Genomic DNA, 27,445 nt, shown 5'->3' with positions numbered 1-27,445 from the left:
GTTTTCCAACCCCATAGACACGACTCGTACAAGGGCTATTTCATTTCCTCGAATGAGATATACAGCAGCTCGCCAAGTTTTGTCCACTCTCAGGATATCCGTCTGGCACTAGGCAACAGCTGCTGGATACTTCATTTGCTTCAGGATCCTATCCATCGCTGATATTCAGCATACAACCATTCAACCTAATGCAGCAAAGGGATATCAATCACATTGTGATAAGCGCAAAATCTCAGTCAACTACCAGTACGTATCTATACCTCGTTCATATCGACTGAAAGCTGATTCTTGTTCCTTTACTAGCGACTCGTCGAAGCTGCATCCTTACGCAGGCGTTTTCACATCCTTAGTAAACTAGGAGTCAAGCACCTCGAGATCGTCAAAGTCTACGATATAGAACTTTGAGCCATCGACTACCTCCATCCGTACGGCTTGGTGTTCTGCTTTCGCTGGCGAAAGGACACACATCGACCTACCGATTTTAAGGACCCATGTATAGCTCGTGAACCAGCTCAGCGATGATGCCTGCGCATTCCAAGTCATTCTGAATATTCTATTCAACTGCTCAAAAGGCGATATTGGAAGGGAGCCGGGCGAGTTCAAAAAATACACCAGGGAAATGTCTCACAAGGTGAGTCCGAGTCTATGCGCATGTACCTCTCGTCACTCATTTAGATGCTAGGGGACTCGCGATATCGAATTCTTCCATGATCCGAAACGCTCATAATTCTCTCGCTTGGTACGTTCCTCGGAGTTGCTTACACGTAGTCAAAGATTTGATGATGACAATCCAGCCGACATCTCAAGAAAGGGGTCCAGCTGTATTTTACTACACAATGACTATTGGGGTCAACGATTCTGAGGAAGTTGTCAGCAGACATCCAAGTCAGTCAGTAGAAGAGGGCATCAATTACCTTATTGAAGATCCTCAACGGGGCAAGGACAAAGTCGTCATGTATAGGAAGGGCAAAGTGAACGGTTTTCTCCAGTCCCTCAACACGACATACTGTACCCTCAGGTACTACGAAGACTTCGCTCAGGATTTTAGCCTTCAGGCCAGAGGCCCTTTCAATCGAGAACAATTCGTCTGCTGTCCCACCTCCATCTGGACGTGGTACTCCATAAACATGGACGCCACGAGGTGTCGGAACTGGTCGACCAGAGTCGGGGTTGATAAAAGCGAACTGGTATTGATGCATGTCTGCCAGATCTCCGCGCCATATGCCAATTTTTATTTTGTCATTGATATCAACGACATACATGACCTCGTTAGGAGTAGGATAGCGCTAAATGGAGGCCCGAGATTGGTCAGAGCAAAAGACATCATAAAAAGAGCGTACTTACACCGATTTGCTTCTCCGTTTTTGGAACACTGGCGCGGAATTCTTCAATGGCAAGTTGGGCTGCCTCGACAGAACCGTATTGGGATACATAGAAATCAATGATTTCCTGGTGGGTGCGGCCGGGGTAGGAGCGATACACCCAGTCAATCCAGTCTTCCGAGTCAGTGGTCGTAGCAGACGATGTAGTAGGTTTCATGGCCATGGTGGTTCGGAAAGAATGGACCCGCGTTGCACTTGTTTGTGCATTGGGTAGGTTTCATACACCCCTCATGGAAGCAACGCATAATGATCAAGGCGATCTTGGCCTCAAAACACATGAACTTGTTGAATTCAGTAGACAAAGATGTAAGAAACGATTGTGAAAGAAAGATAAGGTTCATTCGTCATGCACTAGGCTACAGGTCGAGCCGTTTTCCGGCATTTATTACAGCCGCTCCGCGGTCCGACGGAAGAATTCGTATGCGAGCTGGAGAGATGCATTTTTTTCAGTCTTTTCGACCCCACCATGCGAGGAGGAAATGGCTCGGCTTGATATGGGGTCCTGAAGCAGCAGATGGAGAAGGTCAAGCATATCTTAGGAGAGGTTCAGGAGAGAATAGATGATGGAACAAAGGCGATGTATGAATATGTGGACAAAATGAGAACAAGTGCGCTAGAAACAGCCGAGAACATTGATATGTCTGTGCAATCGGCGATATCTGGATGTGTTGAATGTGAAGCCTTCACCGCGTATGTCTTTCTCGCATGGCTTATCTCCTCCATTGAACCTGACGAGAGAAACAGTGCCTTGTGACTAATCCAGTAGGACTTGCTAGATCCAGTTTGTGTATAGCGAAGGTAGCATTGCTAAGCAATTCAATAGTGCGAAGGAAACGGGAAAGGAATTCCCGATTCTTTCCGAAGAATGAGGAAACGATAGAGTGTCTGGACAGGGGCTATACTCGGGGTCGGCTTAGTAATTTTTGGTGATAGGCGATCATCCGGCACGCAACGGCTTATTTGCCGAGCGGTTGCCGCTGTGGCTGAGAAGTCTTTCTTTCTGAACACTTCCTATTGGTTTGCGGGCTGGTCGGAAAACTGTCGACATCAATTTCCTCTTCATTTCCTCTCACCTACTATCACCTTTTTTGCTTGCATGTCGCAAGTGATTCCTACCTTCACTGTCCTTTTTCTGCTCTGTGACTGCAGATGCTCTCAACTACTGTCTGTTCTACAGCCCCACTCAGCTGCCAGCGGGTTAATAAAAATCTTGCAAAAATCTGCCTCAGTGCTATCACTCTGGTAACACGTTGTGGTATTATGCATCCGCTTATCTTCAATGGAGTTTCCTGTTACATCATGTAGATTTGATATAGTGAGAGAATTCAGTGTTGATGTGAACCTGCAGATCAGAACATTTTGCTACAGCAACTGCAACTTGCAAGTGATGTGTGCTGATTGTTGTGTCTGGTTTTTGGGAAGTACATACCCTTTCATGGTCAGATTTTTACTGCCATGTAACAGTTTGATGAATGTTGTGATGTGTTCATTGTGGACTAATCGACCTTGTGATGGCATGAGGTGCGCAGTATTAGAGATTTGAATATTTTCTTTCTTGTGATGGTGCCAGGTGCATAGGGCATGTAATTATAAGATGCTGTTCAGATGCCCACCAACTTGTGATCTCTTGCATACTAGATGGCAGACTGAGTTACGTTCACCTTCCTCGGGGCCTCTAGTGTGTGAAATGACAATTCATCAATGAGTTCGATTTTAATGCCGGAAATTTTATCGTTCTTTGCAATCTTAGTATAGGTCGTCGAACGGAGCGCACTCAGGTGATTAGATTTAGAGTGTGCAAAATGCGAGCTGGCGGCGCAGCCACCGAGCGAGCTTTTTGCACTACCACTCTATTGAGCAGCTTGAACAAGCGGATATACATGTACATGCCGTTTCTTCGCCCAAGGGAAAGAATCGGGGACCCGGCAACTGCCGCTACTGGATGCTCTAGATGGACGTGATTGGGAACAAGCAGGACCGAACTCTCTTCTCCCCGTCATCGAGGACTCTGCATCGACCCGAGCACGCGCACACGAAGCCTCTCTCAACAACTAATCCTCCTGGCCAGTTCACCTAGCAAAGGCTTTCCTCACCCGATGACACGCGTGCTCTAAAGACCTTCCCTCGCTCTAATGGTAGCAGCTTCTCTTGAGCGGGACTCGAACAATACATCAACAAGATAGTTTGGGGCAGAGGGAGATGTGGAGATGGGTTGGGAGGAAGGAGTAGCATCGTGCAGGCGGACGAGCAGCCATGGGCGGGCACGAGAAGACTTAGAGAGGAACGGGAGCCCTTGAGGGAAATTTCCGTCCAGAGTGTGTATGCCGTGTCATCGTCTCATCAAAATCATATTGACACAACTTTCATTTGCAGTTCGTAATAATAATTTCGTCGAGAGGAAGACCATCAAGTACGGCAAGAACGGGTCTTCCAGTGACGAAGCAACGAATCCAAGGAGAGTTTGTTCGTTAACAATGTCTGTGGAGCCGTCAGCACCATTGCTTCGCAACCAAGTCTACTGTCTCTTCTCTGACTACTCGCCGGTCTTCGAACACCGAGAACGCGAACTCCCCCTCTGGATTAGTTTCTAAGCGATGATGGCTACCCTCCCCAAAGCAGGAATATCTCGACAACCTGTTCTGGTCGTTAACCGCTTCAAAGCTGCATCCTATGGCGCATACATGCAGGGCATCGATGTACTCTGCACCTACTACACACCTTGCACTACAATCTAACTTATCAGATGAGCGCGCTATCACAACTTCCCTACTCTGGAAACTGCCATCCTCCAATGCATCGACTCACACGATGAAACGAGACATGATTTGCCTCGTCTGAGCAGGGCTCCGATCCTGCACCAGCCAGTCCGGCTGTTTTCTCCTCACCATACAGCTCCACTTCCATCTTTTGCTTCGATGCCCTGACCTCTACGTCCGACATTCCTGCTACAGGATACAACAAAAGGGCTTCATAGTTCATATTCGGACTCCAGCCTTCCAATACAAACCTTCATGCCCCATGATGAAGTCGGATCCAGCGTAAACGGCCTTTTCAATACGGAAGGTATATGATAACGAGATATCTATACGCTGCAATGGGGACTAACGGGGATGGTTGGTTTGCTCCCTCACCTCGTAGTTGCCTGCTCGCTCTTCACCAGATCTACCTCATGCTAGGTACCATCAGCTTCGGTGCCTCTGTTGGGTTGCGCTCATATTGTATCATCGATGAACCCATTGCAAGAGGCTCGTACATCGATAATATCATATTTGATGCCCACCAGACTTGCTGCACCTGACATAGGCGGTAGACCAGACTCTGTGAGGGTCTTCGTGTCTATACATGCGGGAGGTGCAGGCGCATCTGCAAGGGTGAGACTAGTGTGATCAACGGTTCAGTGTTTGCTCTCTGGACGCAATGCATCGACATTGTACCGTTTTCTTCTTTTGCCACCTTAAATTATAGTTCTGAAAGACGTATGTGAATCAACAATTCTGAAGAACGTAACATAGATGATCTGTTTCTCATCACCACAGAGGATTACATCAACACATCAATGACCGGTTGCTGGCTTCGATTTCGACCACGAGGCGAAGTACCGAGCTTTCCTACACACGACCTTGTTCTTTACCACCAGACATGGCAGAGGCCCTTGGAATCGCTTCGTCCGTTACCGCCCTCATTCAAAACACTATTGTTGTAATCAACTATCTAAAGGACGTAAAGAATGCACCTAAAGAATGTGACGAGCTCTTGACGGAGCTACGGTATCTCGAGGTTGGTCTGTCCAGCATAGGACAGCAGATTCGGTCGTCGACCAAAGGCGACCCATGGCTGGAGACATTACAGCAATTGCAGGATCATTTCAAGGAGCTTATGGAGTTACTTGATGAACTCAAGGCGAGACTGAAGGATGGATCATCTCGGCTGAAACGGCTTATGCGGAGGCTGGATTGGACAATCACTAAAAAGAGCGTGGAAGAGGATTTGGGGAAGATCGAGCGTCTCAAGTCCTTGATCATGGTTGCCGGACAGCATGATCATCTGTAAGGGATCTCCTTTCGCTCGCTCGTACAAGGCTAAGTTTGGTGTACAGTAAATTATCTCTTGCGATTCAGAAGATGCTAGGTGATATCGAAGTTAAGGTTTGGGAATCCTTGACAACCAAAGACAAGAACAGGCTGTTCCAATTGCCGGGTGCGCTCATGGTCAAGGTTTATCTTCGTATTGAATGCTGATGTGCATGAACCTTGCAGGTGGCAAAATCGTAAATGCGGTGATGTGGCTGAGCGCTTTGGATTACAACACTGTTCGACACAACAAACTGAAACACTGGCAGTGCGCGAGCCACATGGAAGAGTGGTTTTTTGAGTCCCCAGAGTTTCTAAGTTGGGTAGATGTTGCCGTAGCGCCCTTCACTTTGTGGTGTGTTGGCGGTCGTGAGTACTGTACTAGGACCTTGAGTTTTGTCATTGATGCTTATATATTCTGTAGCCGGTGTCGGTAAGACAATCCTTGCCTCCAATACCGTCGAGCGTTTATGCGCGAAGTTCAATAAGGAAGATACACTTGTCTTGTGTATCTTTTGCGACTATAACAGCGCGGTGGACCAGACAGTAACCAACCTCATGCGTAGTCTCTTGAAGCAGCTCGTCTACTGGCAAGCCCGCCTTAGCCTGACCGCCTCAATTGAATTCCTCTACGATTGGTACTGTTATGATGAGACGCAGCCTTCACTTAAAGACTGCATAAGCCTTCTTTTTGAGGAGTTGAAGTCATACGACTGCGTCTACATAGTCTTGGATGCTTTGGATGAACTCGACGACGACGGACGCCGGAAAGGGCTCATTGATGCCCTGAGGGCATTAGGTAGCCAGATTCGTCTCCTTGTGACTTCGAGAAACCTTGATACGATGCGGTCATTGTTCGAGGCGGATACGAAACTGGAGATCCGAGCAAGTGATACTGATGTCGAAAAGTGTATCATGGCCGGGCTCATGAAGGGAAATCTTCTTACCTTTCTCTCTGAAAACAAGAATCTGTACGAGAAGATACTCAAGGCGGTTGTGGAGAAGGCGGATGGCGTGTAGGTTTCCAATGGCATAGCCTCTATCCTGTCTGCTGATGGTGTTGATACAGGTTGCTTCTAGCAAGGATGCACATGGAATTGTTGGCCCGTTCTATTAATCATGCGCAGCTTAATAAGGAGCTGGATAAACTGCCGGATACCATTACGCAGACGTATGAGTATCTGCTGGCTAGGATAGACAGTCTACCGAACAAAGACCTCGCCTATCGCATATTCGGCTGGGTAACCTTTGCTGCACGACCCTTGACAGTGTTGGAACTGCAGTACGCATTGGCCATAGAACCAGGAACTAAACAACTCGATCCAGCTACTATTACCAACGAGGACATTATTACAAGTGTTTGCATGGGCCTTGTCATCATTGGCAGCAAAGGAGAGGTCAGGTTTGTACGTGAGTAGTATTCAAATCTCGGTTTCTCTCTCTTCACCTGCTGAATAATTTACTAGACTATACTGTCCAAGAATATTTCACTTTGCACAAAGATAGGCTTTCCCCCCACATCCAGGAGTCAGATATCACCCGCACCTGCCTGACATACATGTCATTCGACATTTTTGACTCTCCCGGTAATTTCGCACTAGGGTATTACGATGACCGGAAAGACCATTGCCCTTTTCTCAAATATTCATCAAATAACTGGACATACCATGCCAGGAAATGCTCGCCAGGCTCTATGGAAAAGGAGATCCTTGCTTTCTTGTCAACTCGGATAGTAATTGCTCTGTCTTGTGAGCAATGGCCAGGCACAGAACCTAAAGCACCACGCACTCCCGCATGGTTTGCTGCCCATTATGGCCTGGCACATGTCATGAAGATGCTGGTCGATGAAGGGGTTGACTTGCAGGAGGAAAACACGTTGTGTATAGCAGCGCGCGCAGGGCAGCTTGATATAGTAAACATGTTACTGTCACGAGACGACGTGGATGTGAACCAAGCTGACAAGGTCACATATCTTGATTTCCATCGCCATTATGGGTCCTTTAATCCGATCTCATACCAACTCGCGATGTATGGAAACCCCGAAACTCGGGCTATTTCCTGCACACCTCTCATTGCCGCAGCATCGAATGGTCACGAAGAAATCGTCAAAGCACTTCTAGAGTCTAAAGACATGAAATCATTGAACATGCTACCTCCTTCTGGACCCACAGCACTATCAGCCGCCGTATTGGGTAATCACATTGAAGTGGTGAAGCTCTTGTTGTCGCAGCCTGGCATCGATACCTCCATCCGATTTAAATACCAGACCCCCCTTATACTTGCTACAAGAAAAGGTCGAGGTGACATTGTGAAGATCTTCTTGGAGCGGGAAGATGATGATCCTAATACTCCAGGGGACAATGGGTTTACGGCTTTACATACTGCTGCTCTCTCTGGTCAGTATGGTGTCGTCGAGATGCTCTTGAAGTCGGGTCGAATGGATGTGAATAGGACCGATAGCAAGGGAAGGACCGCTCTTTACCTTGCTGCCTATTTGGGCAACGCGCACATTGTCAAACGTTTACTGGATCACACAGGTATTGACATCATGGTGAAGGACAGCGATGGCAAAAGTCCATACGAAATAGCAGTTGAAACGGAACACGATGAGGTAGCAGTACTTCTTGCAGAACGTGGAGGCAAGGGTCTGGAGACTAAATGAGTGACACGCTGTGTGTATGGCATACGGCTTTGTTCTTATATGCATGCCCACTATTTATGCAAGCCATGTAACTTGTATGGGTTCCATCCTAAGACGCTCGGGCCAGTCTGACAAAACATGCAAATTCTCGAAGATTTGATTATCCAAGGATCCCATTTATGCTGCCTTCGCTCTTCCGATTATCGGTCGCTGTTATCTCAGGTGGCCTTCGCGATGAAGAGACAGTCGATATGTCGACTGATGGTGGATTTCTCTAATTCACATCAATGGAAATGCCGCCGTCTTAACCAGTAATAGTCGCAGACGATTGGAATCCAGAAGCTGCACTCAGGAATCGTCAAGGTGTTCACATAGATATGAGTTGTGCGCCGAAGTGGATTAGGGCCACCATGGCCGGAATAAAAGGTAGGCACCCCATAGTCAAGAGTCTATGAACACCGATGTATTCTGCACCTATTACACAGGTTGCACTCCAAGCTAGCGCTTACCACAGACGACGTCCCTTCGCTACGTCCGAGTCCTCCTTCCTAGTAAATACCCGTGATGCCCTCATCTCCGGATAGTGCATCTTCTACGTCCATTCTTCTGCACCATACGACCTTCTCCCTTCCTCCGCTATTGACCATCTTCATAGCAGCCAACTCAAACGCGATGTCCTTCATCAGACAACCGCGTATCATACCAGCGCTAGACGATGCAGGGAAGGAGAAGACCGTAAAGGGAGGGGAGGGACGGAATGGTTGGGAGCAACATGCTCTGATGAATGCGCGTGGGGCGGGCAGGGATGGGTGTCGACGCATTTGTGAGCGTGCTCCACCTATGCTATGCGCTGTTATGTCACAGATGAAAATACTATAGTACTTAAACGCACCTTTCCCTCCAAACGCTACAAACGCGAGCCGTTTACCCCCTGTGAACCCATCCTAGGTGTTGTTTGGGCTCCAAAAAAATGTATACTGTTGGAGGAAAACAATCGTATAACAAAGTAAGAGAAGTGAGGAGCAGCACACCATGGTGGACGTGAAAATTGAAGAATGCTATTGTTTTACCGTTTTTCTTCCTTCGACTTTCCGAACAGCTAGTTCAGATTGAGTCATAAACGAAAAGGTGCAATTCCGGGAAACTACAACACACCAATTGATCAGCGCTATAGATGCTGGCAAACGCGAATACGACATATTCGAATAAACCATTCCATTCGCCTCGCTGATGTAGTCTTGTTAGCTTCAGTTTGAGCAATATGGATGATACACTTACCCAGGCGAGCTCTTACATATCCCTGAAAGCACAAAATCTTTCGCCCCAAGCCCTCTCTTCAACTGGTTACGATTATGTATTGCCTGGCCGACACTCTTCCATGATGGATATGAAAACAAGGGGATGATACAACCTTACCTCGATCCTGATGATGCGTTTGTATCCTTTTTCCAAGAGTCACCTAGTTGATCCAAGAGGCAGCGTATACGAAGCCGAGCTCGTACGTATGACCTTGTCGTGAAGTTCTGGATGATACGGCCGCCTTCATTCTGAACAACGCGCTTAACACGCTTCGAGATTCATGCATCATGGCTCCTCGCACTAATCCCCGAAAACTTGGTAACCGTAATCCAGGACTATACATCATCTGTCTAACACCTTACTGCTCAGTCAGCGGTAGAACCAACGAGGGAAAGACAGTCCCTTACCTCAATCCCTGGTAATTTTCCCGCTCAGGACTATGCTCGTAGGTCTCTTTCTCGTTCTAATGATCTGACCATTGGTTCCATGGTCATTCAATACGTTCAATGGCATGGGGGCATATACCGTGGATGAGGCAAGGAGATAAAGTTCGCGGCAACTGCCGGGTCAGATTCACGCGACCAAGCTTTTTTCTCTTCCTTCCTGCTTTCTTTGGTGTTATATCTCTGTTTTGTGTATGAACTGACACATCTGCGAGCGGTTACGTTGAGTCCAACGCTGGACCGGTATATACCAGCTTTCTCAAGTTGTTTATTGCTGTTATAATCGCTAGTTTTGGCTATCTTTCCTAACCCACGTAAGAAACTTTCCTCTCGCCTAGGAAACCTACTCATCCCCAGATCCTAGAAGAAAAGGAGGAAACCCCGAGAAAGAGGCTGGATTGCACGCTATTACAATTTCAGTACATTTCTTCAAAAGAGTTAATACATTCGGACAAGACTGAAGTGGTTACTAGCAGTTCAGATGTCGCTACAGCCGAAGGATCTCTTCTTCGCACTGCCTGACATAGTACGCAGAACCATACGACGCCAATGGCATCTAGTAGCTGATTAGAAACACATCGCAACACACGGAGGGCCAGAAACTCACCTCAGAATACCGTCTATTCACGAGAACCTTGGCCCACTCGTCGGAGACAGCACCGTACACCGCGCGCGCAGCTCGGTCCTCAGAGAAGCCAAGCATTCTGACACGGTCGCTCTGATGGAAGGCGACGATGTAAGACGCAGTCCGCAACGGCATAATGCTCTGGAATGTATCGAGCCTGCGAATTTCATCCCCACATTGCTTGGTATAGTAACGGGAACCATAAGACGCCAACAACTGGTAGTCATTCTCAACGAGTTATCGCAGAAACCCGCATATAGTGAAAACCTACCTCAGAATCTCGTTTATCCACGAGGATCTTCGCCCATTCCATGGAGATCATGTCGTAAACCGCTCGAGCAGATCCCTCCGTGGGGAGGCCAATCATTCTAACGCAGTCATTTTGGTGAAACGCAACAACGTAAGGCCCGCTCTGCGACAGTAAAATAGGGTTTTCGAATAGAGGCACCCGCAGGACCTCTTCCTTGCATTGCTTGATCCAGCGGGCACCGCCATGAGAGAACAAGTTCTTTGAAGTAGATATGTCATTAGTATACCACAACGGCTTGATAAATTTAATCGGAAAAGCATACCTGAGAGCGTCGTCTGTCCATAAGTATCTTAGCCCACTCGTTTGAGACGGTGTTATAAACCGTCCAAGCAGACTCTTCTTTGGAGAAGCCAACCATCCTGACGCGATCGCTCTGGTGCAAAGCGACTATATAAGGAGCATGCTGCAATGGCACGGTGCCGTTGAACTTGGAGGCATTCAGCTGCGAGATCCTTTCTTTGCATAGCTTGACATAGTAGTCAGAGCCGTAGGACGCTGACACCTTGTCCATCTGGTTCAATAATACCATCACAAAGTTCCAAGTCACAGTCGCACCTGAGAACGTTCCCGATCAGAGACGACCTTTGCCCATTCCTCTGAGACTGCACCGTACACTGCTCGAGCCGATTCTGCAGTGTACAGACCGATCATTCGAACACAGTCGCTTTGATGGAATGCCACGATGTAAGGAGCAATCTGCAGAAGAGCAGTATCGTCGAAAGCGGGGAGCCGTTGGACCTCTTCTTCGCACTGCTTGCTCCAGTGTTTGACCCCGTAAGAAGTCAATACCTATCATTCTCATTGTTAGAGCCATCGCACAGACATACGAAAAGTCAGCGAACCTCCCGACGTTGTCTATTGACAAATATTTTGGCCCATTCATTAGAGATGCTGTTGTATCCCGTCTGAGCGACTCCACGCTCCGAATAACCTATCATCCTGACGCAGTCACGCTGGTGGAATGCGACAACGTAGGGCGCATTGTCGGGCGACAAAGACACATCATGGGCACGGACCACAGCAAACACGTTGAACTTCAGAACCTCTTCTGTGCATTGCTTGATCCAACGATTGTCGCCATAAGATTCCAAAATCTATGGTTACGATGAGTGCTAATGACCACAGCGGACGATATGAAAACGCACCTCAGATCGTCGCCTATCCATGAGTACCTTGGCCCATTCCTTTGACACGTGGTCATAGATTGTCCGAGCGGACGCTTCTTCAAAAAACCCCAACATCCTGACACGATCATTCTCGTGGAACGCGACGACGTAAGGCGTGTCTTGTAACTTTGTCAAATCTGCATCGTGGCACATAACGAATACAAGTAAAGTCTGCGAATGAATAACGACCTTCTTGAGCAAGGGAAGTAGTCGGGGGGAGGGGGGTGGGGAAGAAGTGGGGTAAGGAATGGACGTCGCGCTTTTTGAAGTTTCAATACAAGAATCTTGGCTTTCGTTATCAGATCCTCAGTAGATCAGCGATCATTCTTGCATGTATCACTAAATCGAGTTAGAGTGCGAGATACATAAGAAGTGAATTGCTCACGTACCAAAAAATAAATGTGGACAGTCTGCGAGATTTGAAGATGACTGCGGGGACATGGGCCTGGCGCTAGTGGTTGGGAGATAGGAAAGAATTCCTATAGTGTAGGACCCTGTATAGAGTCCATTGGGTGAACGCTGCTAAAAAAAGCTTTGGTGTTAGATAGCCATCAATAGGTGCAACTTCTATCACCTGTTTGATAGAAACCCGATAAGTATGGGTTGTTCATGCATACAAGCGCCGTGTTAAGCATCGGTGGCCGGCTGTAAGGAACCACAAGGAAATTACGAATAACAGGATAGCACCCAGAATCGAAGAATAAGAGCTTCGTAGCTAAGCGCTAAGCGCCAATCCCCTGAGACGCGCTGTGGACGGCTTGTGTGTATCGTTGCTAGGAGATCCAATAGTGCAAAATGAGAGCAAGAAGACTTAATGGACTTGATGGCTGAGAAAGAACCAGAGTTTGGACCCAGCCCGATCCGGTGAGATCAAACTCTCTTTCCGTCCCAGCGATGTTAGGCAGTTGAGTGCGCGAATTACTGGACAGCACACGGTGAGTTTCCTCTATTCGGGTCCTCGGTGGAGTAGAGCGCGCCGATCGATAATAGAGATTGTTATTTAAGATGTACACATTGTATCATGGAATAGCTGCGAGAACAACACGAACAACAAGATATCTGGGTAGCGAAGTAAAGCAGAATTCCATAGTAAGCAGATTTAGGACACATCTGCTATTGCATCATAAGCAATCAAAGTTTATTGACAGAAACCAAGACATACCCGCGCAGTAAATCTTGCCATCTGTTTAACGAGCATTGCCAACGGTAGCTCCGCCCACCCAGGAGCCACTGTCGTTGACCATCTCCAAGACAGAATCATCGGCAGTTTGATAGTAAAGCCTCAGATTCTTCCCATTACTCCACTGAGCAGCAGCGAACTGAGTGCCAGGTTTGAGACCTCCAACGACCGTGTTGACGAGTCCCCAGGAGCCAGTGTTCTTCGTTCCAACGATCTTGTTTTCCAAGTTGCGCCAGTACACATGCAGTTCTGCGCCCCCATCGCTCGTACCATAACCAAGGGCGCTGATAGGGACACATCCTGGAGCTTTCCCAAAGTCCGATTTACTATTATGATAGACCGAAAACCTGGTTAAACGAGCGAATCAAATTCTATAATACCGGCCACTGACCTGGGAACCATCCACTGTTATCATTTAAGCAATGTTCTTTGATGGAAAGGTCGTCGGTCTGATAGTAGACACGTAGCTGGAGACCACTCCACGAGTAGGCCACCGCCGCGAGACTTGACCCACTGAGAGCGACCGGAAGGGTCGCCCCCCTGAACCAATAGCCGTCATTGCAGAATTCCTTGATGGCACCGGAACCCAATTCTGATCTCGGTAATTTAGATTGCATCGAGACGATGTTCAGCTACCTTCCTTACCTTGACAGTACACGCGAATGTGGACACCTCCCCGGTCGTCGCCATACTGCATAGCCGCGATCGACGTATTAGTAGCTGCTTGGATCTTCATGTTACCCAGCTCTCCGGGGAACCATTTTCTTTGATCGGCCGAGTAGCAGTACTCCTGAAGGATGTACTGCTCGTCGAGGTAGTAGACACGAACCTATTGATGCCATCAGAGGATTTACGCGCTTTGTGCCGATTTGATACACTAACCTCTTTTCCACCATTGAAGTTGATAGCAGCCAACGGTGTAAACAACATAGCATTGAAGATGGGATCCTTGCTGGGCCCGCCACCCCACAGTCCATCCAGATGCTCACTCTGAAGTATACCACCGCCGGGCTGTTGGTAGAACACGTGAATGTGCCACACCCTCGGAGTAGTGACGGCGACAGAGCTCCAGGGAAGGACATTCTGCACCCCATTGATCGTAATCGGGTAGTTCCACCAGCCGCTAGTCTTGCATTCAAGCGCAGTGGACCAGAACCACCAGTCGGTCTTGAAATTCCACAGCCTCCGATTCTCGATCACCTTGCGCCTCTCGTTCTTGAATGTGAAAAGCGTCGCTAGCGTCTGATGGGCGTTCGCCGACTCCAGCGTGGGAGCAAAAGTCCACGCCTGGTAGTTGGCCGGCGAAGGTGCCTGCTTGGTCTGATACGCCTTGTAGATCTCGTCTGCGGAGGCTTGCACCGAATCTACACAGCGTGTCTTGTTGTCCTCATTGACGGAATCGAGTGCGCGCTTGTCCCCGTACAACGTCCATGACTGACCTCCTGGATTCTTCGCCTCTATCCCGATCGCGTTGTCCTCATCGTGCATAAACTACAGGTAAACATCAGAGTCGATTCGAGGTTTGCAAAAGACGGTCAAACAAACCTTGGCACAAGCATCCGCTGTAATATCCGTGCTCCTATGAAGGAGTCGGCGCGGGGTACGGAGGTGGCCAGCAGAGAACGAATCCTCCAGGAAATGATCAGCGAACGCATTCATCGCGTACGCACTATCCAAATCCCCACTGATCGCCTTCTGAATCGCAGTCGCATGTCCAGCATTATATGCCGTACGCGCATCCGCTCCAAAATGGTCCCAGTTGATCTGCGCTAGCCCAAGGTACGCAGGTATGCCACTCCGCCCATAAGTGATCAGTTCCAACTTTGCGCTCACATCGGGAAGCTGAGCGTAGACGACAGAGGGATCTTGATGGTTCGCGAGAGCTTTGTTAACTGCATCGACCTCCGCCTGCAACACCGCAAGGATGTCCATCGCTTCCTTCGGCAGGCGGGGACCACCATCAGCAAGTGTGTTGTACGCTCGCACGAAGCGCGCAGAGCGGTCTTGGTCGTCTTTGCCGTCACTGATAGGGTCGTAGGTCCCATAAAAGTCCCCAGCAAGGCCGTTGATCTGGCCGTAGGTCAGACTGATCTGATCTTTGAGCCGGAACTTGTGGTCAGAAGCGGCAACCTTTGCGCCATTCGCGAGGGTCAGGGTGGTCGCGTCTCCAATGAAGCAGTGCTCTGCATATTCAAAGCCTTGGAAAGCGTGTCAACGATCATTCGGCCTAATCACTTAACGGAAGAAAGTGCTCACCAAGCTTGCCCTTCTTGGGTGCTTTGTTTCGGTCCACAACTGGGACAACTGTACGACCGAAGACAAGGTCCTTCGAGTCAATGGTCTCGGCGACAGCGCGAGCATCGGGTACAGAGGGGTCTGAAGACATGGTGATCGATTTCGGGATAGAAGTGCTTGTTAGGTAGTAGTAGATGCAAGTCTTGCAAGCGTGGAGGACTAGGTTAGTTGGGCCGCGTTTTTAAACAAGTGGAAGACAAGTGCCGAAATCAATGGAGATAGGACAGCGACTGTTCATGTATACTTATCTGGGTGAATCCAGCATTTTTGTCTCGTAACCGGTGTCATAAGATTGGCTGGGAGGCCCGAGTAGCAAGGCGCACACCCTTGTGGTCAAAGTCAAAGTCACAGCTATGCCTATATGATGTCGTAAATCATTCATGTTAGGTCCTTCAGAATTGTCAGATGGGATACATCTTCGGAGCTATATTCAGGCCGGTGAAGTTGGGTGTAATGATGTCGATATAGTGCATCCAGAAAGAAAAGACTAAGCATGATTGCACAAGTCCTACCCTTGCAGACGCGCTTACATTCCGTGCTGCTGGAGCCGGAACCAAAAGATGTTGAAGAGACCTCAAAATACTGCCACATTTCGTTGGAACGCCTAATGGTTAAAAAAAATGAGTTCACAAAAATGAATTGAAAGATGAGAAATTTTCCGTACGAAGGAAGGGAACCTGAAAACGGCCTCCTCCGCGATCAGAACAAAGGAAATAACTTTTCGGCCGGGAAAAAGAAAGCTGGGCTCGGTACACGAAAGGTTGATAGGACAAAACTTTCATTGAGTTTTCCGTACCCCATTTTTGCGGCATACAAAGGCAACGAAAGGCCAAGATAAGCTGTATAGCCTAGTCCACTTCCGAGATCTGACGCTGGGAGTCGGGCATTTGATCGATTCATATTGTATGGGGACAAATCAGCCTGCTAGCGTGAACCATCGCGTGGATGTCGGCGCAGGCAAGAAGCGGAGGCGACAGGCTGAATGGAGTGTGGCGAGATTTGATGAAGCCTGGGTGTCTTTGAGAGCTCTAGATCAAGAAATTAGGACGCGTGTACACGGGAACAGAGTCACGGTGTTCGTCAACAATCTTTGGTATTATGAACTGCAGGTGAAGACGATATCAATACGAGTTTGGCGGGATGAGGTTTGTGGGCGTACGAGATTTGGTCTTGGGGTAGAGTGTGCGACACGCTCGACAAAGATGAATGCAGCACCCTCAGCTGTCCTCCCTCCAGAATCCACGGTGAGCCAAAGTCACGGAAACATTTCTCCCTTCTCATGCCTGCACGCTGCTGAATCCAGCGCCTCCTTTGTACCCCCATCTCTGCGTCTCTCTCTGAATCTATCATGTCGACACGTAATCCGAGTCATGTTGGAGTTTTGAGAAGCCGTTTCCTTGGGGAAATTTGCGCACCGAGGAATTAGGCATAACGTTGACGAAGGAAAGGGCTTCTGTGAATACGTTGTGTGTCGAACGTTCGTCAGGAATACCGGCAAATGACTCCGCCTGAGTCGATACAGAGTCATCGACGTTGTATTGAGCGTCGATAGTGCTGACGAAGGCTTCTTTGCCCGGGCTAATACGTAAATTCTCTATGGAGTGAGTGTCCGTTCGATTGGAACCGAACCAATATGGATCTTAAGGACTAGCTATGAGTTGCGACACATGTGAAGCATGAGCTTAAGCTTGAACGTTTGAACGCTGAACCCGAGCTTGAGGCGCGAAGAGAGAAGAATCCTTTGTGATGAAGATGATGATGACAAGCGTTGAATGCCTCTTTTGGACGCGCGTATGCAGTGGCTGTGTTGCCCCGACTCTTGCTTATCACTATCAGCAGATAACTTGCCATGTCGCTCCCCGCTTTCCTGATTGAAGGTTCGCTCTGGACTCATACCGTGACTGAAGAGTGCATAAGCGTCAAAGAAACCGCCGGACGCTGTATACCACAGAGAATGCATCGTGGAATTCGAGACGGTGGCAGAATCTTATCCAGTGACAATTATCTAGAAAAGTTCCTACGCGTGATACTCACAGTAATACAAGTTTTCGTTAACCTCTGCCGCCATGACACCGATAGTGAGCCTGCTGCTTTACTCCTTTCCTTCTTTCTCAAGGTTCTTTTACAGGTCCGCGTGTTCACGATTCAAGCGACTATGCTCGGTAACGCTTGGGAGGTACCGATATTCACGACCTCCAACACAGGCACGCGTTTCCACAGAACGCCTCTAATGCTCGACATGCATCAATCGCTGGGATCGACTCACCTCCTTGCAGCGACCCTTCGGTCAACGTTTAACGTTTATTCACGATAACGCAGATAGTCCACCATCCCTCTTCACCCTTACCACCACCATTACTTGACGCATTGCCCTTCTCATTCGCTTACTTTCCTTGACTGAAGACACGTGCACACAAAAAAACTCCTCCTTTCATCGTAGTTTTGTTCGATTTCTTGGTGTGGGAATTCCTCCGCAGCTTCACTCAGACGACGTGTCATCACGGTGGTTTTGAGTGGAAGGAGATATAGAGATGACTTCGGGACAGCATCCCCGCACTGAGGGCAGGCGGTGTCTTAGCCATCGTTACGGTTAACGTTCAGCTCGAAGACGGTTATCTCATCTTCCAAAAACATCCGGCGTTTGCCGCTCTCGCCGCCATACCTTGGACCGGTATATTCTTCCTGAATGTTAGGGTTGCCTAGTACTTCCCAAGCTGGTAACTACACGATGTCGTCCAAGGTTTTTACAGCGTAGAGAACATCAACAGCTACAGGTTTACTATCCTTCTCCGCTACGTGAGTCGTCCAAATCCTGGCCTTTATCTTTCTTTTGGTGACGTCTCTCTCCCCTAGATTCTCTCTTCACGTCCATCAGCCTCCTCGTATCTCAGCTGGTCGAACAGCGCTTAGTATCATTGCTGTGAATGTTTCTTGTGCGTCCGATTGCAGGGGAACGTCTCAGATGTGCAGGATCAATTATACGTATCCTGTCCTTTATGCCCAAGTCAACCTGCCGTCTCTTGCTTCTTTCATACATCAAAATCCACGCGCCATGCATGACCAGCCTCCTGCTCACTGTACCAGCGACGGCTCCAGGGTATGTCTACCGTCGTCACCTCGAACATTGAATTTGTATTGACGCGACTGTCATCTGCAGTTCGTTCGTAGAGAGGAGGAATCATTCACGAGTTTGTCGGCAATGTCGTCGGAGCCCTCAGCGCATTTCCGTCGTGCCCGTCTCTGCATCTCCCATTCCCGCTTCCTTTCTCAGCTACACTCTCTGGAACCCCAATGCATAAAATCCTGACTACCCGAAAACGCGTACTTCCTTCCAAGTGGTGGTGGCCGGAATATACAGCTTGACTCTGCAGAATAAGAATATCGACAATTCAAAAGATTCACTTCTCTGCTCCCCACTTCACATCCACTTCATAAACAAGGCGTACAATCATTTCTTCCCATCTACCTGCATCTGTATGCATACCGGAGAGTTCAGAGCTCGAGTTGCAGCGTCATCCGTTGTTCCCCTTGTCAGCCCCCCAAAAAATCCTCCGAGCCTACATGAAGACGGCGTTGCGATTGATATTGAGCCAACTCAATTTCAATACCGGAGATGGGAATCCCGACTGAAAGCCTTCTAGTCCATGCATGTCGGCTAATCGTCTCGGAGATCCCAGAAGCGGGTTCGTCGAACAATTCGCAGCCGTTGGGATGTGAAGCACGCTTAGAAGACTACTCGAGGTTTGCGCCGCATCTCAGGCACTCTCTCGCCTCTAATGGTGCCCGGGAAGCTCCCTCCGACAGTTGTACTCCATCGGAAAACTAGAGTGATTGTGCACAAGTAGGGCATCAGTGGTTTTTTCCTGGATTTTACAACACTGCACTGATGTACTTGCGACACGAACACGAACACGACTTTGACAGACGCCCAAAGGCGTGAGAAGTATCATCTAAGTATTGAAGTGATAGCGTGAAGGTGGGAATCGAAGCCAGTGGTTGATGATTTGGTGAGGCCTGGCTGTACCATCTTGCTGTATGTCCACCACGTTGCATTGCTGTATTGCGTATTGAAAACAGCTTGACGGCGCTTCCTCTCTCCCCACATCATCCACTATGGCAGAGGCTCTTGGAATCGCATCCTCCATCGTCTCCCTCCTCGACGTCTCTCATACTATCGTCAAATATCTCAAAGATGTCAAAGACGCACCCAAAGAGCGAGACGAGCTCGACAGGGAGCTCTCGAACCTTGCGATCTATCTGGACACGGTGCATCGGCTCACCCAGACGGCGGCGGCAGACGACCCGTGGCTTGAGACGGTGCAAAGACTGTCAGGCCCTTTTGCACAGCTAGATGAATTACTGAAAAGCGTCAAGACGAAATTGGAGCCTGCATCGGATGGGCCTTTGGGAAAGATGAAGCAGAGACTGCTGTGGAAATTCAGCAAGGAGAGCGTTGAGGAGGCTCTGAAGAAGATCGAGCGGATCAAGTCCTTGGTGATGGTCGCCGTACAGCACGATCATGCGTGAGTACATAGGGTCTCGTCAGTTCGCCAGCAGATGCTAAGCGTGGGTACCCCACCCCAGGGCTTTATCTCGCGCGCTCAACAAAACCTTGATTACTGTCGACGCAAAGGTCGACGGCATTTCGGATAATACCAAACGCATCAAGGACGACGTAAACCTCGTAGGCAAAAATGTCGTCAAGGTCAGCGACCACGTCATGCGTATCGATGGCGAGCTATCGCAAATCCGAAGTAACATGGAGAAGGACCAGGATTGTGCGCGCTATCTGTGTTTTCCATACTGGTCACTGATGGGTTGAGATGGCAGATGCTGGCATGGTGATGCGTGTTATCTCTTCGCTCACTGACTCAAATTTCAAGTCCATACAAGCTGAAAAGCTGAGCCAGCAGGTGGTGGGGGATGCTGGTCGCTTGTTCCTTCAGTCCGAACCGTTCCGACAGTGGGTAGACGGTACGGCAGTATCGTCGTGCCTGTGGTTTCCCGGCGATCGTCAGTCAGATATCCGATTCACTGTTTTCTTGACCCTGATATATGTATCTCTCCAGCTGGTGTCGGAAAGACCATCCTGGCGTCCATCATCATCGACTATCTGCGGTCGCTACCAGTGGACCAGGAGAAAAAGACACTCATCCTGAGTATCTTTTGTGATTTCCAATCTGGGGCCGCAAAACGCATAGACAAGGTGCTTTGTGACTTCTTGGAGCAGCTTGTTCGAGACAAGGGCCTCTCTTCCGCGATCCTAATGTTCTATAGCCAGTGTCTTCGTGACGGGACACAACCTTCCTTTAACGCTATCACCAAAATCCTTTCACAAGAGATGGAATCGTTCAACCATGTTTGTGTCGTTCTTGATGCGCTGGATGAGTTCATCAAGAAAAAGGCTTTGGCTATGTAACTCTGCGGCGGGTGTTTTTTTTTGGATTCGGCGTTTTATTAACCACCACTACATGTACACTATTTACTAAGACACGATGGAGGTACAACTTGTCAGGTTCCCTCCTTCCCTCTTGTCCCGACTCTAGTCCCTTCGATCATTGGTATGATTTCTTCCGGTATTTCGGCGTGTTGTATAGAGTATGGAGTATAGTAACAGACGTTTATGTCACTTTTTCACTCTGTGTTGGGCTAATCAAGTTGTTTCTGTGGTTGGCCGAGCCTGAAGCCGTGGAGTGTGTCGTGAGCGTGTCGTCCTAGTGTGTGTCATGCTGGCTGTGTTCTCGTAATGTGGAGGGGATTAGTGCTCTGAGCGTCTTCTGTGTCGTCCACCTCTTCCCACAATTGACATTCCTCCTCCACCTCGGATTCTGGGGCACGTCAAGTCAGACTTCGTGGTTCCCCTGACCGAGTGGATTCACTCAGCGCTGTAATCCCTTCTTTGGTGCTAAGATTGTCTGGCAGGTACAGCCGTTATTATTACGCGTCCTTGCATATTTGAACGTAGTTAAAGCAAGTACACTATCAATTATTAACATATCCCGACAATCAGCTCCCTAGATGAAGTTCTCATATCTCGGCGACGAGAGCATCACCACGGAAGGAGAGCATACGCAGAGAGGTTGATGTCCATGGAAGGCCTGATTGATGCATATCCAGGATCGCATATATACGTTATGCGAGCTCAAGCTCATATTGCAAAGGCTGTGCATCTTGATAGTCTTCAATGACCACCTCGACCTGCATATGAAAGCTGCGTTAGTGCAAGCCCAACAAGGTGACGATGGCAGACATACCCTGGAGTCACACATAACCAGCTACAAACCACTTCATAATTGCAGATACAGTCAGGATGTCCTGGCACTCTTCTTGCTGTGCACTTCTTCCAGCATTTCACGTTCCCGCTTCAGTGGCACTGTCTCCACAAATCTTTCGGTAGGATAAAGTTTTGCCACAGATTCATCAGCAACTTTCCGGATGACATCCTGCCTGTGGCTCTCGAGGAGAGCCTTCCAGAGCTCGTCTGCTGGAAAGACCAACGCGGTGCTGGAATAGTCAGCTGCTGGCGTATTCCGATAGACATGGCCTCTTTGTATAATGATGTCTTGGTCCTTCCCATGGTTCTCAGTGTCAATCTGGGTGCATAGAGTCAGGCTTCAATATTCAATCCAAGCAGATAATAGGAGACAAATGCCAACGATAATATGTTCCACACGTTCTACGTCCCAATACCAACGCCCTTCATCCGAATCCTCAATAAGATCACCATACAGCCTGAATGCGTCGTAGTCCTCGTTAGTTTTCGCTTCGACCCAACTGTCATTAGGGTTGTGACCGTAAAGTATTCTGGCTTTTCTCTTCGCATGCTCTGAGTAGTTGGTACCGCGTTCAACCCCCCTGGGTCCCATATAGATAAAGAGGTGCGCTACGAGCTTGTCAATCATGCCGTCGCTCTTTTTGTATATCTTGAGTGCAAGGCCTGAGAGGTGCTTTTGTGACATGAGCAGAGTAAGTACAATGTCTTGGATGACATCGTACTCGGCTTCTGTGGGTGCACATTCGACGATGAGAGAAGGGAACGCATAAAGTATCTCGGCTTCCTTGTCGCAGGGCGCTGGGTCCCGATCATCAAAAACCTGATAGTTCGGTTGCTTTATACCACCGCCCAGAAGAGGGATGTCTGTGGGACCGTTATGTTTGAGATCGGTGGTTTGGTAGACCGCCCGTGAAATCACAGATGTAGCGAACTCATGGATATGGTTTGGGTATTTAACAATGAGCTGTTCCTCAATGATTTCCAGTCTAATAGGCAACCATCAGTGACCATGATTGATGTGGGAAATATTACTAACCGAGCAGGGTAGGCCTCGCTGAATGCATCGAAATTAGCAATCAGCCATCCTCGCGATGAAGCATCAATCGCGTAGATGTGAATCCACCCTTGATGGTCTGGACGTGTGTTGTGATATTCCGGTGATACGGCATGTCTCGGCATGCTTAGTAAGATGGAACCCGGAGGAAATGGGGAGAAAGTACTAGATTCAGGAGTAAATAGTATAAATACAGAGCACAGGCAGGGGAAGCTCTTTGTGAGTTTGTCTACCCAGTGACTAACAGCCTAACAGCTGGAGTGCAACTGCATTCAAATCACAATAACGTGATTGTAGGAGGTTTCGGAGGGGAGACGGAGCGCTCTGAAGCAGTTTGTCCCATGTAGAATCGTAATTATCCTGGATGGATGGCAAGCTGAGAGCCATCGGAGAGAGGGCAGGGGAGAGGGTTTTGGATGGGTTCGTAGCACAGCCACCTGAGTTCTAAAGAGACCGCCACCAACGAAGACGAACTTTGCTCGATTACGCTCTACCATACGCTTTCGATACATTTCACATCTCCCGGCGCATCTACTAGGACCTACCGACCGAGAGCCCTCCTCCCAAGATTCATATCATCTTCGATACTCGCACCGCCATAATGCAACGCAAGACAGACACCTCAATCTCTGAGCTTAGTCTGTGCTGAACAGGACGTCGACTCCTAGCGGAACTTGGATCTCACGGACCGCTCCACAATCCACGGACATGCTTTGCGTCTCCCAACAGTAGAACGACTTTCGCAGTCTGATTCGCACAGACGATGCATGTCATCGTGACAACTGGAGAGAAGGGAACCGAAAGAGGTAGAGACGCTCGGACTTGGTTCGCATAGATGACGTGCCAATGTGTCAATTTTGAGCAGAGGATGGCATAGGAGGAAGCGAGACACAGAATCTGGTGTTCGAGGGTGGCTATAGAGGAATCGACAGGTTCAGCTGGGAGACCGTCTTTGGTTGTACGACTCTTTGGTATGTCCGTCATTCTTTATCTCGCAGAAATCCTATTGACATTGTATCTAGTACAGTTCATGGTGGTCACCAGGCAGCTTGTTCATCTTCATCGAGAAGTTCGACGACATTGTTATCACTTTGTATCAGCTCCAAGGATATTGATAAGCCGTTTACTGGCGGTTTGTTTTTGACCTGGCCCTCGTTCCCTCGACCTACATCGCAGAAACTTTTGAAGCACCGTTACACTTACCCATATGTGTTCCGCCGCTCGCCCCGAATGCACGATAGTCCTGCTTTCCCAAATACGAGACTTGTGGCGTAGCTTCCCAAGCCAACAGCGATGAGTCGTACGATATGGATGGCGAAGACAGCGATGTCCTTTTCTCCAGCCGACATGCCTACCGGCCACTTGTCAGGTTCTCCGTTCTCTCTCCATACATTGAGACCGAACACCATCCATATTTTATCAGACAAGCGTGCTACTACAGGTTTCCTACTCTGCGAGCTGTAATCGATGAGCCCTCCGACGCATCGCCCACCCGACCAAAAATGACACAACTCGCCTGGTCTCAGTCGGACTCTAAACCTACACCGACCAATCCAAACGTGTCCTCCTCGAGAGGTGGTTCTCCCGATGCGATGCTTTGATGCCCCAGCCGCCATGTCTGGCATTTCTGCTGCGCGATGCAACAAAAGGACCTCTAAGTCCATATTCGGATCACTCAAATCACATCTGGAGCCCAGACAACAACGTGAGCAAAGCTAAGAGTGCAGGGTTGTGAATTAGAGGTGTGTGTGCTCGGGATGGTTAGTACTTTTCCCTCTCTGTTCTGCTTTCAACTGTACTCACTTCGCTATAGTTCAATTGGGGATCCAATTTCCGACCAACGCGACTTGTCTCTGCGCCCTCAAGCACGTTCTTCACGGAGGTCAAAGATACCCGAGCATCTCGCGGATTTGCTCCCGTGAAGGTTTACCGAGGACTATTTGGCAGATTCAACTGGACTCGAAGCGACATACGAACGAAGGGCGCAAATGGGAGGGAGGGATGTGCTTAATGCAAAAAATTGTGGTGTTTCACAGTCTATGTTTCGCAGTCCACACTGCGTACATGTCCTCGTCGTGCTCATACAGACCACTCGTATCGAGTACAAGGCTGTGTTCTACATAAGAAAATGAAGCATCGTCTTACCTACCGACATCGTTCAAGTCTTTCAGATCGTCTCCACCGTAAGCTAACCCCCCCCCCTTACCAGGAAAGCACAGCGTTTAGCTAATCCTCCGCAGGTATACATCTCTGACCTCATTCTCGCTAGGCAACTGCTAGCCACCTGTCGTAATATCTATGCCAGGCGGTTAACTGCTATATATTATAATATGTCGGCTGGGAGCCGCTCTCACGCTAGGCAGTCGTCGTAACTACCACAGGGTACTTCACTCGCCGTCACGACCCTACGCGTCATCGATATTCAGCATGCAACTATTCAACTCAACAGAGCAACGGGGATATTGACCACATTGGGACAAGCCCAATGTTTCAATCAACAACCAGTATGTATCCGTGCTTCGCTTCTATCGCCTGAAAGCTGATTCTTGTTCCTTGTACTAGTAGCTCGTCGAAGTCTTCACTTCTGGCTTATCTCTACTTTAGCTATTCAATTGGTCATGGGAGCAGGACCTCAGACTCAAGGCACTGGCAACCTGGCAAAGCAGTGGTCTAAGAATTGCAAGCCAGGTTACCTAGTACATCGACAGCTGGATGGTTCGCCGATTTGCTCTAGTCGCTCTGGAGCTGAGAAGAGTTGTAGGAGGGTCATCGGATGGATAAGATGGGTCCGAAACTCCGATCAAAATTCTCTTCCGTCTCCTACCATCGACAACCAATATTCCTCGCCTGTGCACCTAGCAACGCACACTACAGAAGCTCCCTCCCATGGCTAGATTTCGGGTACCTCCAAGAGTAAGGGTTCCTCAGCTTGAATGAGAATCGGACGACGGATCAACCCGATAGTTTGTGCAGAGGGAAATGACTGGGAGGGAGGGAGTTGCAGGATTCTGCATCGTGCTCTGTCAAAGCTCTCCAAATCTTGGGTAAGTCCGCCATGCCTATCCCGCTAAACTCGTACTGATGTCACTTTCATGTGCAGTTCATAACGATCAAAGAAGGTTGCCAACAAGCTTGAGTCGTTCACCAAACCGTTGCTCTATCTTCTTTCGCGTATCCTCTGTCCTTCGCAAGTCAACCCGTTGTCTCCTCGTCGTCTCGTTCTTGCTCATGTTAACAACATCCATGCATCATGCATGAATGGCCCCTGCTAAATGTACTCGGCCATCTTCATGCCAACGCGTCGACAGACCGGGATCCGAATATGAGAGGTAAAGAGGAGGCATCCGAAAAGGAGCACACCAGGAATTTTCCGTCTGGCAAGGAAATGGTCGGACTAGCTAGTCCAGGTTCAGAGCACCGCTGAGACGAAACGAATCGTGTCTCTTTTCATGTACAAGCCAACACGGACCTTCCGTGCTCCACGTCGGATCCAAAATGAACGACCTTTTGAGTAAGGAACATCGAGATAACTATATACCACAACGGAGATCGATGTTCGTTTACTCCTTCACCTCGTAGTTGCCTACTACTCACTCTCTACTGGATCTACCTCACGCTGGATACCATCAACTTCGATGCCTTCATTAGGTTGCGCTCGTAGTGTACCAGCTGGCCGTTGAACCCATTCCTGTATCGATGTCGCATCATATTTGGTACCGCCGGACTTGCTGCACCTGATTTCAGAGGTAGACCAGGTTGTTGCGAAGCAGTCTGCGAAGGTTATCGAATCCGTACATGCGGGAGGTACAGGCGGGTCCGAAAGGGCAGGACTAGTGCGACTACTGGGATGATGTTGATGTTTCTCTCTGGATGCAATACATCGACATTGTACCATTTTCTTCCTTCGCCATCTTGAATATATCTCTGGAGGATGAATGCTAATTGATAATTCTCAAGAACGTAGCACGAGTGATCTGTTTCCTATCATCACGGCGGCCTCATCATGGAGGATTACAACACGATATCATTGGATGTATGGCTGTGACTTCAATTCCGACCCACGATCCTAGTCCTGTGACAGTCCCTTCTATGTGGCAAGATATCGACAGCTTGCTTCATATACAGGATGGTAACGAGACTACCACGATCCAGGAGTACTGACGACTAATAGACCGTGTCTGCTGTGAAATATATCGTTACTCTGCAATATTTTCTCACGCGCAGATCATGATGAAACATAAGTTACTCCTCTCTTCATCTACAACGATAAGTCCACCAATTCCGCCTCCAGCAACAATGACGGAGCAATTTGTCATTGCTGAAGTATGGTAGTGAAGCCCGAGCAGCGGTGCAACAGAGGACACAGGTATCCTACTCTTGAAGTTGGAATCTCACACATCCCCGAAGCCATGTCGTAATAATACGAAACGGAACATTTTTCAATGTCAGAAGATGGCAATATATATTGCAGCAGATATGGTCTAATGAAACCTACTTCCTTCCTTCTTCATGATTCATTCAATTTTGAATCAATAGACCGTATCTGCTATGAAATATATGGTTGCTCCGCAATATTTTCTCATGCGCAGATCATGTTTTCTTTGGATGACACGTAAGTTACTCCTCTCTTCATCTACAATGATAACTCCACCAACTCCGCCTCCAGCAACCATGACAGAGTGATTTTCCATTGCTGAAACATGATA

General features: G+C 48.6%; 10 protein-coding genes across 10 annotated transcripts; 3 read left to right on the top strand and 7 right to left on the bottom strand.

Annotated features, from left to right (window-relative positions):
- Positions 1-354: 354 nt before the first annotated feature.
- EV420DRAFT_1735768 (uncharacterized protein) lies at positions 355-2,019 on the bottom strand (the record flags this gene model as incomplete). The annotated part of the gene is made up of 4 exons (XM_060480017.1): positions 1,345-2,019; positions 915-1,286; positions 477-525; positions 355-449 (listed from the first exon to the last, which is right to left on the bottom strand). The coding sequence occupies exons 1-4, from the start codon at positions 1,543-1,545 to the stop codon at positions 355-357; spliced, it is 717 nt and encodes a 238-aa protein (XP_060323117.1). The 5' UTR covers positions 1,546-2,019.
- Positions 2,020-3,871: 1,852 nt separating this feature from the next.
- EV420DRAFT_1486506 (uncharacterized protein) lies at positions 3,872-4,637 on the bottom strand (the record flags this gene model as incomplete). The annotated part of the gene is made up of 5 exons (XM_060470402.1): positions 3,872-4,050; positions 4,101-4,113; positions 4,188-4,327; positions 4,390-4,429; positions 4,563-4,637. 5 exons carry the CDS (start codon positions 4,635-4,637, stop codon positions 3,872-3,874), a joined length of 447 nt encoding a protein of 148 aa, XP_060323116.1.
- Positions 4,638-5,021: 384 nt separating this feature from the next.
- Positions 5,022-6,472, top strand: EV420DRAFT_1279815 (uncharacterized protein; the record flags this gene model as incomplete). The annotated part of the gene is made up of 4 exons (XM_060468166.1): positions 5,022-5,428; positions 5,467-5,579; positions 5,639-5,821; positions 5,877-6,472. The coding sequence occupies 4 exons, from the start codon at positions 5,022-5,024 to the stop codon at positions 6,470-6,472; spliced, it is 1,299 nt and encodes a 432-aa protein (XP_060323115.1).
- A 787-nt stretch (positions 6,473-7,259) lies between these two features.
- EV420DRAFT_1234316 (ankyrin repeat-containing domain protein) lies at positions 7,260-8,021 on the top strand (the record flags this gene model as incomplete). Its single annotated transcript, XM_060466566.1, has 1 exon — positions 7,260-8,021. A coding segment is annotated over one exon (762 nt), but the record flags the coding sequence as incomplete, so codon positions are not given.
- Positions 8,022-8,641: 620 nt separating this feature from the next.
- Positions 8,642-9,292, bottom strand: EV420DRAFT_1486504 (uncharacterized protein; the record flags this gene model as incomplete). The annotated part of the gene is made up of 4 exons (XM_060470401.1): positions 8,642-8,931; positions 8,986-9,024; positions 9,125-9,192; positions 9,249-9,292. The coding sequence occupies 4 exons, from the start codon at positions 9,290-9,292 to the stop codon at positions 8,642-8,644; spliced, it is 441 nt and encodes a 146-aa protein (XP_060323113.1).
- Positions 9,293-9,988: 696 nt separating this feature from the next.
- Positions 9,989-12,089, bottom strand: EV420DRAFT_1735760 (uncharacterized protein; the record flags this gene model as incomplete). The annotated part of the gene is made up of 7 exons (XM_060480016.1): positions 9,989-10,391; positions 10,443-10,676; positions 10,732-10,968; positions 11,033-11,272; positions 11,326-11,559; positions 11,613-11,864; positions 11,916-12,089. 7 exons carry the CDS (start codon positions 12,087-12,089, stop codon positions 10,323-10,325), a joined length of 1,440 nt encoding a protein of 479 aa, XP_060323112.1. The 3' UTR covers positions 9,989-10,322.
- A 1,009-nt stretch (positions 12,090-13,098) lies between these two features.
- Positions 13,099-15,856, bottom strand: EV420DRAFT_1584947 (fungal fucose-specific lectin-domain-containing protein). Its single transcript, XM_060474776.1, has 7 exons — positions 15,744-15,856; positions 15,373-15,589; positions 14,662-15,314; positions 13,999-14,607; positions 13,762-13,945; positions 13,504-13,708; positions 13,099-13,442 (listed from the first exon to the last, which is right to left on the bottom strand). Exons 2-7 carry the CDS (start codon positions 15,500-15,502, stop codon positions 13,124-13,126), a joined length of 2,100 nt encoding a protein of 699 aa, XP_060323111.1. The 5' UTR covers positions 15,503-15,589; positions 15,744-15,856; the 3' UTR covers positions 13,099-13,123.
- A 3,525-nt stretch (positions 15,857-19,381) lies between these two features.
- Positions 19,382-21,173, top strand: EV420DRAFT_1204070 (uncharacterized protein). The gene is made up of 4 exons (XM_060466349.1): positions 19,382-19,934; positions 19,996-20,189; positions 20,242-20,424; positions 20,481-21,173. The coding sequence occupies exons 1-4, from the start codon at positions 19,525-19,527 to the stop codon at positions 20,828-20,830; spliced, it is 1,137 nt and encodes a 378-aa protein (XP_060323110.1). The 5' UTR covers positions 19,382-19,524; the 3' UTR covers positions 20,831-21,173.
- Positions 21,174-21,543: 370 nt separating this feature from the next.
- Positions 21,544-22,864, bottom strand: EV420DRAFT_1651184 (uncharacterized protein; the record flags this gene model as incomplete). Its single annotated transcript, XM_060478524.1, has 5 exons — positions 21,544-21,609; positions 21,666-21,686; positions 21,750-22,004; positions 22,068-22,671; positions 22,722-22,864. 5 exons carry the CDS (start codon positions 22,862-22,864, stop codon positions 21,544-21,546), a joined length of 1,089 nt encoding a protein of 362 aa, XP_060323109.1.
- Positions 22,865-23,336: 472 nt separating this feature from the next.
- EV420DRAFT_1735736 (uncharacterized protein) lies at positions 23,337-24,894 on the bottom strand (the record flags this gene model as incomplete). The annotated part of the gene is made up of 4 exons (XM_060480015.1): positions 23,337-23,918; positions 23,943-24,425; positions 24,804-24,855; positions 24,885-24,894. 4 exons carry the CDS (start codon positions 24,892-24,894, stop codon positions 23,777-23,779), a joined length of 687 nt encoding a protein of 228 aa, XP_060323108.1. The 3' UTR covers positions 23,337-23,776.
- Positions 24,895-27,445: the final 2,551 nt, after the last annotated feature.

Source organism: Desarmillaria tabescens, assembly GCF_030435595.1.
Source record: "Desarmillaria tabescens strain CCBAS 213 chromosome Unknown EV420scaffold_91, whole genome shotgun sequence".
Taxonomy (NCBI): Eukaryota; Fungi; Basidiomycota; class Agaricomycetes; order Agaricales; family Physalacriaceae; genus Desarmillaria; species Desarmillaria tabescens.
The sequence above is the reverse complement of the archived record's forward strand: the minus strand, read 5'-3'. Positions and strand labels throughout refer to the sequence as shown.